Source organism: Petromyzon marinus, chromosome 30 (genome assembly GCF_048934315.1).
Source record: "Petromyzon marinus isolate PM22_M1 ecotype Great Lakes invasive population chromosome 30, UKy_Petmar_22M1.pri1.0, whole genome shotgun sequence".
NCBI lineage: Eukaryota > Metazoa > Chordata > Hyperoartia > Petromyzontiformes > Petromyzontidae > Petromyzon > Petromyzon marinus.
Window position 1 is genome coordinate 4,655,906 of NC_133696.1, and position 15,119 is coordinate 4,671,024.

A 15,119-nucleotide genomic window follows, 5' to 3' on the forward strand; every position below is an offset into this window, starting at 1 on the left:
CTTGCCTCGGCGGTTATCGCTCTAAATCGGGTGGCAAGCCGCTCGCATCGGGCGAGGACTTATTTCTTTAAAAAAAAAGCTTGAAGGGGACACGCGTTCAATTTCGTAGAGCCAATAAGCGGCGCCGGTCGATTGCGTCCAATAGAGGGCGAGCATTACATCACGCGGTGGAAGCGCTATCCAATAAGAAACCAGCGCTGAGCCGGTGCGGGCTGGGATTAACAAAAGGCCGGCGCGGAGGGACACGCGCACATCGTCCACGAGTGCGCGATGAGGCCGTGGTTGGGGAAGGCGATTTAAATGACTGTGGCCACGCTGGACGGCCGCGCTTCTTTGTTTGTGGGACAATTTTTTTGAGATCAAATACCATTTGTAAAGAAAAAGTAAAGTAGTAGAGGACTTAAAAAACCAAGGGGCACCATAATAAACCATAAAACATCTAAAGCAATGGGCAGCGGCGGCGGAGAGGAGTTCGTGCCACCGCCGGAGTGCCCAGTTTTCCAACCGACGTGGGAGGAATTCGGGGACCCGCTGGCTTACATAGCAAAGATTCGCCCCATTGGCGAGAAGACGGGCATCTGTAAGATACGGCCGCCTCCGGTTGGTGCCCTCTACCCATCCACGTATTTTCTACATCTGTGTGTCTTCTATTAATCTCACGGAAACCGAGAGAAAACCAACCAAGCCCAGAGAAAAGACCACAAGTTTAAAGTCGGCTGGCTGTTGTGTGTCGTTTTGTTGGTTGGGTTTGGATTTTTTGCGTCGCCCTCTGCTTTGAGATGTTGTCGGCCGTGGCTCCGGGTTTTTTTGCGACTTTGTGGGATTTGTTTATTTTAATGGGGGGGCCAATATGCCGCCCTCCACCCCAAAAATCATTAAGCGCGAGTGGCGATTTTCAGGCTTATTTTTGGCTCTTTAACTCTCAACATGGCGGGCGGGCGTGCGGACACTGGCACTTGGGGTCGCTGCTTGTTTGTGGTGGTGGCGTCTCGTTCGCATGATGGGCCACTTTCTGAGCGAAGTTTTCGCGAACTTTTGATGGTATTTTACCCGGGGAGAGGCGCTTTTTCTAAAATCCCACCCGGGGTCGCTCGGCGGCTCGGCGTTTAACTTTAAAAGCCACTTTTTGTGCGGCGTTGGGAGCCAGGCGAGCAGAGACAGCAATTTGCACAGGGAAGTTTATGGCAATGGTGGGGTTCGTTTGGTGAGGGTCATTACATCACTACCCGAGCAGTTTTCGACGCGAAATATACAGATGCGATCCAGTGGGATTCTCGCTTGGGATGGTGGTGGATGATTTTGTGGCCGAAAGACGTAAATTTTCACGCCGAGAGGCCAAGTAATAGCGCACGCGCAAAATGAGACTGGGGAAAAAAATAGGGCCATTACTGCGGGGCGGACATACACGTAGGCTTATTGTCACATCCGTGACGGCGCTAGTCTTAATGAAATTATATCAACCCTGTCATTTTTATGAACTTGTTTGTGTTTTTAAGCTGTATTTTGCACCGCAAAAAGCCAGCCGCTTAGGTTTTTAAGGTAAAATTGCGCTGTATTGTGGCAGTATTTGGCTGTGCCAAAACGGAACAAAAGAAACAAAATATGTGGCACTTATGAGACAACTGTTGAGCGTAACCGTGGATTAATACTGCGACTATAATTTGATGTAAATGTGCTCGCCAGAGGTCATTTAAAACTATAGTGTAAAGGATAGCATCTTGGCTTGCTCTTTGGCCAAACTACGTGTTGGTGTTTTTCCTTTTCCCCTGCCCACGTAATATTGTTTCTATGTCAGCTGTACAATCTACATTTTATTCTTAAAGCCATTGTATTTACGAGGTGGTTTTCTAAGAATCGAAAATCGAGGTATGATTTGATCATTATTATTACTTTAATGTTTATGTGATGCAATTATTTAATAGTGAGCTTTTTTTGTTACAAGCTGATCTTTTTAAAATAACGTGTAGACACTTTCTTAGATATTTTTATAGTTACAGCTTAAATTCTAGAGAAATGTGGATTGATTGAACGCCCCTTTTTTAGGTGGCATTTTTGCTTAACGTGGCTTATTGTGAGCCCTTTGCTGGCCAGCTGCTCGTGGAACAAAATGGCAGACATTTTGTTGGGTGTTGACGTACATATAGGGAGTATATATGAAGACAAGGGACAAAAAAGCCATCTTGGTGGCTCAGACACCTATATATCATGTAAATCTAGACATTTCATAAGTGCTTATGGTAATTATTTTATTCTTTAAGCCAAACTTCTCAACAAAAACTATAGCACAGTTAAACAGTAGTTTTGACACATGGGCTGGGTTGCATATGTCATGAGTGCAGATCAATTTCATTTCTAAATAAAACAAATAGTGGTTGGTTATTCTTGCATTATGGTATTTCTGCATGTCCTATTGGTGTTTCCTTCAGTAAAAGTTGACAAACAACATGGATACTTTGTATGTCAACAACTCCATTATTTTTTCTCCATTGTAAATAATATGGTGCAGTATTGCATGATAACATATCAATAAAAATGCACTTTGCAGAGTAACTTAAATTATATATTTGGCAGACTAATAACAGTAATTACTCATTTGTTCAAAAGCTACAGTATATAGAATTGAAGCTGTGCATTGGACATTTAAATACAATGCTTAAAGGCCCAAAATTTCCACTTGCTGTACGAATGAGTTACTGCAGGATTACCTCTTACTCGCCGAATTCAGTAAACAGATATGCAGTATTTTACACTGAATACAGTACTCAGGGAATTAGGCCCAGGAAGAAGACAATAATATTAATACACTAAATGTAATAATTACAATACAATTCGAACAAAATAGTCAAATGCCCAGGCTCCAATTTATACAAAATGGTCAAATAAGCCAGGGATTATTATTTTAACGCTGTCCAGCATCTGCCCATCCTAAGCGTCGTGAACACTGAACCTCAGCCGCTTTTCGGCAGGGCCTTTGTTACTGTTAACGTGGCCTGGCTTGTCCACCTTACTGGGAGAAGAGTAGAGGTGAAACAACATTAGAATATGATGGTTACGCATGTTCAATTATGGCATGGCAATTACCATGCAAATGTATTATCACCTACCGTTTACCACCATACGCCAAATTAGTCATTACATTTTTTTTATCACAGTGTGGGGCTGTAAGTGGCTTCGACTGAGTAACATGAATACAACTTGAGCAGGGAAAATTAAGTCACGTGTACCACGCTTTGTTTTCAATTGCATGTCACCTTTGAAACGGGAAAAACAATGTTAACGCTACCCACGACGGCTTTGAATGGAGGTGTACTTCTCAGTGCCTCCAGTGCCTCGTGGCCCATTGTTAGTGACCATGGGTGGACTTTCGTGAAAAGAGTTGTCTAATCAGGAACAGATGTTTGGCACTAATTGGTTCTTGCCTGACATTACGTTGTTGTACCGTTTGAGTACTGTTGTCATCAGGACTCATAATTTCAAGAGCCACATAACAAAGATTGCTTATACTACAATATGGGCAGGATTTTTTGTCAATATAATCATGATACAGCTATAAATAGGCTACAGTGCAGGTACAAAAACACATTTTTTTGTTAAACCCGGTTAAATACCATTGCTTTTTTGCAAGTTACAACAACATGATTTAACCTGACCAAGAGTTGTATTAACAACCTTTCATATTGGGGTGACATTTTGCATTTATGATATTCTAGAGTGCAGATGTTACATGTTTTTTCTTAATATTCGTTGTAGTTATGGCTTATGTGCACATTATTTTTCTTATCGAGTCTTTTTGTGTTCAGGGGTTTCTCATGGCTTATTTTAGAACCAAAATTGGCATACAAATTTAACGCCATTGGTACGTAAACATTGTACCTTTAGTGGTTCCAGGAATATTGTCTTAATAGCTCTAGTATTTTTAAAGAAAGTAACCTATATTGGTGTTTAAATGCATAGTGTATGTGACATGTTTATCTTCCCAAAATAATAAAAACTTGTTTATGTTTTCCAGGAGTGGCAGCCTCCGTTTGCTGTGGATGTTGATAATTTTCGTTTCACGCCAAGAATACAGAGATTGAATGAACTAGAGGTAAGCAAAATGGATACATCGACAAAATTAACCATTGTTTTGTTCCACTTTAGTGTAATGATCGTAAATAAACTTTGGCTGCCTGATGTGTCTTAATAGTCTGTATAACAATTCATAATAGTTCATACTTAATTCTATGCTGTACAAAGACACCGAGCATGTCTGACTGTTCTCTCTCATTTCTAGCTGTAATTCCATTTTGTGTCCATGAAAACGGGCATCTCTTCTCCAAAGCCTCAATACAATGTTGTGTAATTGTGGCCGCGATTAATATATTTTATTTGTGGGTAGCCCTCAATGTCACATTGACAGATGTTTGGCACAAGCCTTCATTTTCAGTGCAGCTTTAATGCATATTTTTCTATTGTTGCTCAAGCACTGGACTGATGTTCGGATTTCCAATCTGTTTTCCTCTTGTGTCTCTGCTCAAGGCCCAAACGAGAGTGAAGCTAAACTTTCTGGATCAGATAGCAAAATTCTGGGAGCTGCAAGGTTCTACTTTGAAGATTCCCATTTTGGAGCGAAAGCTGTTGGACCTCTACATGCTGAGCAAGGTGTTGTGGACAGACTCTTTTTTATTTCATACTCTTAAGCCCGCATTCTTGACGGTTGTTCATATTGTTAAGTTTGTATAAAAAAATATGCCGATGTCTCCATTGCCAACGAGCGCAAATCGGTGGAAGGCTTTGTTTTAACCAGTTGTGTCAAGCTGCGTATTGAGGTCCTCGTGTTTTCAAGGGCATGAGGTGACAAATGCAGCTTGTGTGTAGGGTATTTCACGTTCATTTCCACAAACACTATGTTATTTTGACTTGACAAATTGCGATAATGCTGATCATAACTGCAGATGTTTTTGTTAAATCTATTTTTATTTTATATTGGCAAAAGAATCGGATGTGGTGGCCACATTTTACTTTTTAGATAATATAAAAATCGGTGCCTATTTATATAGGCTCAATATATTTTACCGTTCCTGCTTTTAAGCATAAATATTTATTTGCATGCAAGTGCTCTGCCGGTTTGTAGGTCATCAATATATTAAAGGTGTTGAAACAGAGCAGTTGATAAGGTTCCTTCAAACATTGTATTCATGAAATATGAAGTCTGTTTTCAATATAAATTACCTAATTCGCAATGCAGTTCAGTACATCATGATGGTGATGCTGCTGTTAGGAATATTATTTACATTTTCATGTCGCTGATAGACATTGAATTAAGTGTGTTTTTCCTTGTGATTACGGAATATATCTCAGTTTAATGTTGGCTTATCGGTATTAAATTTCATTGAAGATGTGACTTGATAGAATTGAGCAGAACTGCATGACACAATGTTTTGAACAAAATGTGCTGATCTTCTGCATATTGCATACACTGTATTTTTGTTCGTGTAAATTGAGTTTTGGCAAAGCACAAGGCTAGAAAGTGGGTGTCTTCTTCCCAGTCATGTGCACCAGCGCAAATAATAAAATATGCTGTCAATTGTCTCCCACGAAATATGATACTTAAGGCTTGAGTCACAAATTACTGGTATGATTTTTTGCCTCGGTCAAACTGCCAAGGGTTAAAAAGCATCAAGTGCAGATGCTGAAGTTGGTGACATGTTTGGCATCGTTTTCTGCTGCAGGTGGTGGCAGAGGAGGGAGGCTTTGAGATTGTGTGCAAAGACAGGAAATGGTCACGCGTGGCAGCAAAGATGGGATACATGACGGGAAAGGCTGTGGGCTCACTGCTTCGTGTGCACTACGAGCGAATCCTCTACCCCCACAACCTTTTCCAATCTGGCGTGAGCCTCTCGGTAAGACTGCACCCCAACACTTCACTCCGCCATTGTTTTATCCAACGACTTTACGAGAATGCTGTATACAAATTATGACTACAATCGACACTTTACACTGCCATTATTTTATACAATTACTGTATGCTGCCCATACTAAAGCTTTGTCAAAAAATTTTTTTTATGACAAATTATAACGCAGAGGTTGCATTGTCTCGATTTCATAAGAGTTTCAGCTGCACTGTTCTCTTGCTGGATTGTGGCCTTTATAACTACTGCCAGTTGAATGGGTTCTCCTGTTCTTCAAATCTTGTTTAATATTCGATTATTGATATAAATCCCACAATAGACTTATCTGTGGTGGAAAATTTGTTCTGGTCTAAAAATAAAATGTGGCAGTTTTTCCCTCGGATAAAATAAAAACATTATTTTTTACCCCGGGAAATCAGATTAGTGTGTTTACATTAAGTAAGCATGCCCGTGGTTGGAGTTTCATACAACATTAAAGGTTTTGCTCGCTGGATTCCTGGTTGGCTGACATGCAAGTGCTTCTGCGTGGTAGTGACGTCATAGCGCACATCTGCGTGGTAGTGACGTCATAGCGCACATCTGCGCGATGACATCACCCGCATCCCACCACGTTGAGCCGGATTCGTGCATGCTGATGGTCAAGCCTTCCCTCCCTCTGTCGTCCCAGCCGTGTATCCCATGCAATTACGATAGAAGGGGGTGAGGAAGGCAGATATAGGAGGGAGGATGAGACGGGGGCAGGGAGAGAGTGAAAGGGCGTCTAATGGAAATGAGAGAGAGCCAAACGGAAAGAGGAGGTGAAAACGATGAGCAGTGGGAGGGAGGATTAGGGAGAGGCAAGAGATTTAAACGAGAAAGGGAGAGGTCGAAATTTGGAGAGCGAGGATGAGAGAAGCAATGAGAGATAGGGGTGAGTGGAGGGAAGTGTATGGGATAAAGTGGAGGGAGGAAAGGAATTTAGAGGGAGGGAGATGTAGGAGAGGCAACAGAGGGATAACGAAACAGACAAAGTGAGAAATAGAGATTATTGGGAAATACAATACAGAAAAGGCAATTGAAAGGTGGAGAGACTAGGCTCTCTATAAGATTATATTTTTTCAGGGCTCTAAATACCATTAAAAGTTTGGCTGGCTGGCTGTGAGGGATGGATGGATGGTCACGTCCAAAGAATGTGCAGGTTTCTAGTTTGCCACTAAATTTGTATTCCAATAACTTGGTGTAAACAACTAGCCACTCCCACATTCCTGACAATGAAAGCCGTGCAGCTACAGTGTGTAGTTATGAAAATGACAATATTATTTACAGTCGGTTAAAAAAACTGCACACCTTTTTATTGAGTTTGCTTTTCTTTTATATAATTTGATGAAACTGACTCCGTATGGGGATTTATGGTTCAAAATGTATTAACGTATTTCAAGAAATTCTATAAAAATATTGAAATCCGGTAGCTGCAAACTGCCAATCAAAACCATGTTTACAAACCCCAATGGCAGGATTTACAGGTAAATTTGAGGCCTTAATGCTGAATGTGTATGGTACACAATTGGGACATCAGACAAGAGTAACAGCCTATTACTTATCCTGTGCAGCTGAGGCAGTTCTTTTGACTTAAGTCTGCTGCAGTGCAATTAATATATGAAGCTGGGTTAGGTGCAGCATGGTGTAATTGTGTTTTGCTTTGACTTTCAAACCAGACAATAGCACAGAGCCTCAATCAGAAAACACCAATCGCTCAGGCTGTTGCAGAATTCAATTACAATGAGGTATGTTTTAAGCATTGTTTCCCGCTTTAATGGAAAAAAAGTATAATTTCCTTTTTGTGTCGCTGTTTTATTGTGTCTGAACGTTTCCCTCAGCATCCTTTCCTTTGTATCTTATTACACAAATGTCTTGTGACTAATTTTTATAAGTAAAGTTAGCCCAGTGTTGGATGTTTATTGATGCATTTTTTTCTGTAGCCTACATCTCCCTCCCTAATGTGTGAACTAAAAAGACCACTTTCCCATTGAAAGAGTCCTCATACTACCATACATACCCCATTCTTTATGCTTGCGATGGTATTCACTTGGACAAATTAAATATTGTTCAAGCAATCGTAACTTTATTCCCCGTTTCTGAAACCCAAGTCCTCATGACCACTGAGAGTGCGAAACATTTAGTGGCTTAATTTGCATATTCACGCAAACTTTGGTAAACCTGGAAAGGCGCACTGTGGAGGGTCAGAAGGACGGACGTTTGAGAACCACTGCCAAATATTCACATCCACATGCAATGTAGTTGAACCCTGCTTGCTTTCCCCTACCTGGACATCTTTGACATTACTGGAAAATGCTCTAAATAAATAAAAAAATATTCACGATATGGTGATGTGGCATTGGCATCGGTGCACAAGCACATAACGAACTCGACGTATTTGTCAATAATACTGCCGTAAAAGGAAAACATCAAAAATATATGATTAGGCATCGTTTCTGGCAATGACCTTTCATAGTACGTTTCTCTTTGGAGCGTTTTTATCATGCTCTGTGAAGGGCCCATTGGCTGAAACATCGCCTTATGAAATGTTTTTCCTTTTCAGGCATTGTTATTGGCGAATTAGTTTTACATAAATAGTGACATTTTAAATAATTTGTCGGTCCTGAAAATAACTTCTTGGAATAATTGAATTGCATGTGATCTGCATTGCTAATTATTGCGTTTGGCATGTATGAGCTTTTCATGAAAGATTTAGCATTCTTTTAACAGATGGATTAAAAAATCTTGATACTGTATGTGACTTGGCATTCATTTTTCTTGTTTATTGGTTTGTCCTGATATCAGTTACAAAGTGGCACATTATTCACGTCCAAGTGTTTAGAATTTGTTGACCACGTATGCATATTAGTATTCCCGCCATGTGCTGATTTGATACGCCTCGGCCTATTCCAGTGCATTGCGAAGCCAGAGTATGAGCCGGATGAGAAAGACCAAGAATATAAACCACACAGCATCCCCCTGAGGCAGTCGTTGCAACATGGAAAGATGAACTGTGCCGGGCGACGTGCAAACCGCATGAAAACAGAGGTGAGAACATATACTTGCACACACTGGTCAGCATTTCATAGGTCAAAGTAAATACAATTAATTCTAGCCAGTTTCAATCCACCAATGGATGAAGCCTCATGCCTTGTGGGAATCGAACTCCGGTTCTGGACTTCATAGCACAGCGCGATTACCACTCTCTATCATCATTCCACCCCATTTGATTTCTTACAACCTCTGTTCTTAATCTTCCCACGGTTTTGGGGTGCATGCCTGTAATCAAACACTTGGGAAGCAAGGTTTAGTATATCATGCCATTTTGTGAAACTGCCAAATCTGCTTGGCTACAAGGTGGCCAGAAGATGGAAATGCAGCATAAGGGTTCTTGGATCAATCTTTGTTTGTCTGGGAGTTCTATCCCCTTGTAAACACGTGTTTTCTTCTGGTGCACTGATTTATTTCTACATGGAAAACACTCATTCAGTGAAATGGGCTAAACATTCCAAATGCAAGATCCTCATTAAATATATTGATACTCATTCGAAGATCTCTTCATTTGCAATATTGTGATTTTTTTTTTTTCTGGGAATGTGAAACTGCAGCCCGATCCGATTGACGCTGACGTGAGCTCCAATTCGGAGCTGCGGAAACTTCAAATCTTTGGGGCAGGTCCCAAAATGGCAGGCCTGGGCCTGTTAACTGGAAAAGATCGAAATGGAAAGGAAAGTGGTAAGTTTAGCAACCTGTATAAATATATTTTTTTAATGTTATAGTGGTACAGCACAATTTGTTTATTTGTGCAGTATTAATCAAGTTCTTGTAAACGTTTAACATCTATTGCAAAGTGGTTCACTTTGTTCATTTGTTCAGGTTTGCATGCCCATTTCTTGTTGTACTCGGTGACTCCAAATATGCTGTTTCTTGTAATTTGGCAGAAGGTGGAGAGCGAGGCCTGGATGATGTGAAAGCTCTACCTTCCATGGACATCCAGTGTCCTGAACCTGAACCTGAACCACAGACTGCCATCATCCCAGAAAAGGTGCCTTCTATGAAGGATTCCAAAATGGAGCTCAAGCCAGTGCAGCTTAAAGAAGCTGATATAATTGCGAATGTAAGCATCGCAAAGCTTATTAAGACTTAATAAATATTGAGCACAAACGTAAATAAACAGGTCTTCACTTACACCAAAAAGCTAGTGCCGAGCGCAAACAGAAGCCGAATGTAAATGTTTTGAGTGTTAAATGTTTCCCCATCGTGTTTTGACTGCCAGGCTGCAGTGCACACAGCCTATGCAGTCTTCATCAGGGCTTCTCAAGTGCATACCCAGTGCCCAGACTTATTTTAAAGATGTTGGTGGCCGATCATAATGAGCCACAATCATGTGGCTGGACACACCGGCAATTCATCTTATTTGCGTGGCTCTTCAGATGAAGACTTAAGAACACTGGGAGGAACCAGAAATAAAGCTAGTCCTCGTCAAAGCATGTTATTTAAAAGTTTTTTTATTTCTGATTTAATACCACGGTTTGTAATGGTAGTTGTTACTTTGTAATGCAATTAAATCATGTGTTTTATTTTAGTTTATTCATCGTAGAATAGGTGTGTGGTGATGACATTTTTGTCCACTATTGAATGACATTAAAGTGTAACTAAGATAGTGTCTCGCGTTCCATCAGTCATTTGTGTCCTGCAGTCACATAATTAGTATGTCAGTTAGGGTGGAAACATGCTGGAAAAAACTTAATGTCTGAGATTTAACATCTGCTTGTGCTCAGAAGTAGCTTTTATTTTTTTTTATATATGACACTATTCTCAGATCTTTCTTTGTGAATTCCTTTGAGGTGTTCTGTAAAATAGGGGAATGATGAAGGGGGATTTTGATTAGAATGAATGCTTACTTTTCCCTTGTCTAACCAGTCAGGCTTGAACTTTTTGAATGTATTATTGGGTGATTTGATCTTAACTATTTTTGATAACTTCGTACAAAACCATTAGCTGCCACACCTGGCAGTGGCATGCTTAAAAAGCCCCTACTATTCATCGGGCATTATTTACGTTTAATGTGACCCATGCTGTCTAAACTGTTGGTTGGTTACATTTGTAAATAATGGAGCCCAAAAGATAATTTTCTTGGTCTTATTCAACGATGCTTTAACGCCACATGAATAGACCATAAGTGTTTCATTTCTGTTATGCTTAAACTTATCCGGTAGAGTTTAAAGGCTTACAGGTGCTCAAAAGTTTCCGAGGATGTTTCCCCCCCTCTGATTTTTACTACTTTCTGCGCATGAAGGTCGACCTGTACGAATGCCTGGTGTGCGGGCGAGGGGACGATGAGGCTAAACTGCTCCTGTGCGATGGCTGTGACGACAGCTACCACACCTTCTGCCTCATTCCACCCCTGCAGGATGTCCCTAAGGGTGACTGGAGGTGCCCTAAGTGTGTTGCTCAGGTAAATAAACATTTCCACAAGCACTTGATCCTACGAATGTTGGTCATGCACACTTAGGGCCAGAGTATAAAACAACTTGCAACTTTATCGAAATGGCGTAAGTCCGGTTTAAGATCAGACTTGTCATAGCTTCGAGTAGATAAGGGGGTAACGACATTAAGTATTTTCAAAGTTAGGTAAAATCTTACGAGTGGTTCTGACCACTCGTAAGTCAATTTTAACTGATGATAAAATAACAATTATTGATAAAATTATATTATTAATAACATTAAGTAATCTCAACAACCTAAACATAATTTAACTCCGCCACTGACTGGCTGAAGTGTGTGGAGTGATAACGTCATGCCGGCCATGTTGCATGGGTGATGTCATGCCGGGCTATGTTGCATGGGGTTGTCTTCCTGGCAGGTGATGGGCTGGTGCAGTGGGAGTGATGGCATAATCCCTAGCAACAGCTCTTACGTGAGTGAGCGGAGCGATCTCACAATGACACCTGTAATAACTTGGGCTTACGATCCATATTCGGCTATAACATTAATGATCATACTACAATTGAAGCCTGCCGGACTTATGACAAATCTTAAGAAGATTTTTGAACTCGGAGCTCCTGTTGTGTTTTGCGCAGAGGATGGCATTAGTTGATATTTGTGGATTGATGGCACAATGTCTTTGGGAGAAGGCAAATAAACACATCTGTGTGGTGTTATCTATACATTATTTTTAAACCCACTATCAGGTATATATAACGCTTTAAGTAATTTAAAAATAAGTTTACATTTGTGCACCATAAAGTGGATCCCTCAAGTTCTGATGTCCTAAGAGTTGCACAATATATACAAATGTGTTTACAAACAATCATTTGTCATTTAGAAATGGATCTAGACAAAAAAATATTCATTTAAGCATAGATATATAAGTTTGAAAAACTGTTGGATGCCCAGTCTCACGGAATAATGTTACTGTGCTTGGTTTGTTTTTGCTTCAAAAACCTCTTTTTTGTTTTGTAGGAATGTAGCAAACCTCAGGAGGCATTTGGATTTGAACAGGCAAAGAGGGTGTACACCTTGCGCAGTTTCGGAGAGATGGCGGATGTATTTAAATCGGACTACTTCAACATGCCTGTTCACGTAAGCTCGAGCTTTTAAATGCCTTAAATTGCATCTAATTTTGTTTTATTGGAGTCGAACAGCAAGTTGGGTAATTGGTTCAATTATTTTCAAAGCAGGCTGTCTGGTTGGATGTGCTTGTTGTCGCCAGATGGTGCCTACCGAACTTGTGGAGAAAGAGTTCTGGAGGCTGGTCAGCTGCATTGAGGAGGACGTGAGTGTTGAGTATGGGGCCGACGTGCAGGCCAAGGAGTACGGCAGCGGTTTTCCTGTTAAGAATGGGAAAAAGAAATTATCCAAGGAGGAGGAGGTATGTGTATAAATTTACTACTATAATGAGCCAAGAATGTCTGTCCCGCGCGTGACGTCATTCCACATGGGGGGGGGGCGGGGCACCTCCTGCCCCCTCCTCAACGTCCACTTATAACCCTCACTGCAAAGGCAGAACCCTCGCGTCACGCGATCTCCATAACGCTATTGAGACATCAAAGTAAAAAGGACGTCATGATGATCAAGGGATGATACCATATAATAATAGGGTTTTTCCCCTTTTTTCTGGAAACAAAACTAAAACCTTTTTACAAGGATTCATTGTCTGCACTAACCACAATACCTGCAATCAAAATGCAAACAAAAAACATACTATGATAATATATGCAAAGGCGTACCAATTGGGTCGAGGCTCAAAAGAAAGCCGTCCCTTGGTGTGGACCAATCAGTTTCAAGGACAATGCCACATATATTATCATAGTATGTTATTTGTTTGCATTTTGACTGCAGGTATTGTGGTTAATGCAGACAATTAATCTTTATAAAAAGGTTTCAGTTTTGTTGTCAGAAAATAGGGGGAAAACCGGATTATTACATTTTGGTACTGGCAAAGGAGGTCTAATGAAGGGATGATACCCTTTAAATTAAATAAGGATGTCACAGCGGTCTTACAAATTGCACACGAATGGATGCAATGAATATCACGTCGCGGTCTGCTTTTCACTTGCAAGTTTCAGATTTACTGCAATACACCCGTCCTTGAACGGGCAAAAGGCTCGTGTATATAAATGTTTACTCTGAATTGACTACCTTTTTGTAACGTGGCCAGTGTTATGCCCACAGCAAATAGCATATATGAATCGAGCAAACTATTATGTATGTAGCTCCCCTTGACAACACATAGGCCGTAATCTGCTTTTCTGTGTTGACGTTTTGATAATGCTCTTTGGTTTTTTCGGTAAAGTCATGCAGGTAAAACAAAATTAAAATAAAAGAAAACAATTAAAATCACGACGTTTCGGAGGCAACACAAGCTTCCGTCTTCAGGTGGAACAGTCACAGCAAGATAGCTGCATCAAGTGAATTTTGTTTTTCCTACGTGACTTTACCGAAAAAACCAAAGAGTGCATCCTTGCAGTCACGAAAGCTTCAAATCTAGTTTTGATAATGGCTTTTTTGGACGAAGCATTGGCGAATTTGTATTTTTTTTCAGAAGCATTATATTCCTAAAGAATTGCTGCTTAAGTGCATTTTCAAAAAATTCACTAATCGTTGTTATAAAGTGATTTGTATCTCGAGAATATATCATTAGCTTCCATTGTTTGTTTACACCATTACATGTGGTGATTATGAAACATGTGTGTGCTGTGGTGTACCTGTATTTTGTAGAGCTCATTGCACATTTAGACTATGAATTGCACTCTTGGGCGAATAAACCCACGACTTGATTTTTAATGGAAGAAGAAAATAATTTGGCTGCTTTTTCTTGTGACAGGAGTACACCAGCAGCGGGTGGAACCTCAACAACATGCCAGTCTTGCCCCAGTCATTGCTGGGTCACATCGACGGGGACATATCTGGCATGAAGGTGCCCTGGCTGTATGTGGGCATGTGTTTCTCTTCCTTCTGCTGGCACATCGAGGACCACTGGAGCTACTCCATTAACTATTTGCACTGGTGTGTGATCAGTAATGTATTTACATCCAGCACCAATAAACTGTGACATAATGAGACAATTAGAAAGTATGTACTTCCATCTATAAGCATATGTAGTCTCGGGAAAAATGAACTGTGGTGGACAGAAATTGCAATTTATACTGAAACACGAATTATACGCTACTCCGATTCGTTCCTGCAAATTAATGTTTGCAAAATACTCTTATCTGCCTGAGGATTCGTTTCTAAAACTTTGCATGGATGAAATTTTTTGCAGTGGTTTCTCAGAAGCGATTTTTTTAGTTCTTGGTAAATTAATCCCATAATTAGAGCCTTGGTGCAGATACGTCAGCCTGACGTGGTTATCCCAGAAGTACTAAATTCATCCTGTTACCCAACCCTGAGCAGAGATAAGTGTTATGACAAGTCAGTCCTGTTATTCTGGTCTATCTTTGCTTTAATGTTTGGATATAAAGAGATTTGTGCAGATGAAAAAACCATGAAAGGATCTGCACCTAGCGCTTCTTCGTATGGCTGGGGAAGCGGTTATCGTTGAGGTTAGGAATCCATTCAACGGTTTCAGGTGAGGCACAATTAATGGTTGTGCTGTCACTGGGAATGGATTTCCCAGGGCTCTAGTTGTATTAAAACATTGCTATTGGTATTCTTGTATTTGTATGTAATTTTCAGCTAAACTTGAGAGCGCTTATGCATTAGTTGTCT

General features: G+C 40.5%; 1 protein-coding gene across 4 annotated transcripts in view; it reads left to right on the top strand.

Moving 5' to 3' along the window:
* The first annotated feature begins 227 nt into the window (after positions 1-227).
* The window catches only part of LOC116947495 (lysine-specific demethylase 5D-like), a 39,918-nt gene continuing 25,026 nt past the window's right edge, over positions 228-15,119 (top strand). For 2 of the 4 annotated variants that reach the window (XM_032963305.2, XM_032963306.2), the window contains exons 1-13: positions 228-600; positions 4,010-4,087; positions 4,519-4,641; positions 5,712-5,882; positions 7,586-7,654; positions 8,820-8,954; positions 9,515-9,641; positions 9,848-10,023; positions 11,206-11,364; positions 11,773-11,826; positions 12,372-12,491; positions 12,622-12,780; positions 14,236-14,417. In XM_032963305.2, coding sequence (XP_032819196.2) covers positions 448-600; positions 4,010-4,087; positions 4,519-4,641; positions 5,712-5,882; positions 7,586-7,654; positions 8,820-8,954; positions 9,515-9,641; positions 9,848-10,023; positions 11,206-11,364; positions 11,773-11,826; positions 12,372-12,491; positions 12,622-12,780; positions 14,236-14,417 — 1,706 coding nt within the window. In that variant the 5' untranslated portion in view covers positions 228-447. The remainder of the gene's footprint in view (positions 601-4,009; positions 4,088-4,518; positions 4,642-5,711; positions 5,883-7,585; positions 7,655-8,819; positions 8,955-9,514; positions 9,642-9,847; positions 10,024-11,205; positions 11,365-11,772; positions 11,827-12,371; positions 12,492-12,621; positions 12,781-14,235; positions 14,418-15,119) is intronic. The other 2 variants (XM_032963308.2, XM_032963307.2) reach the window with 2 other exon arrangements.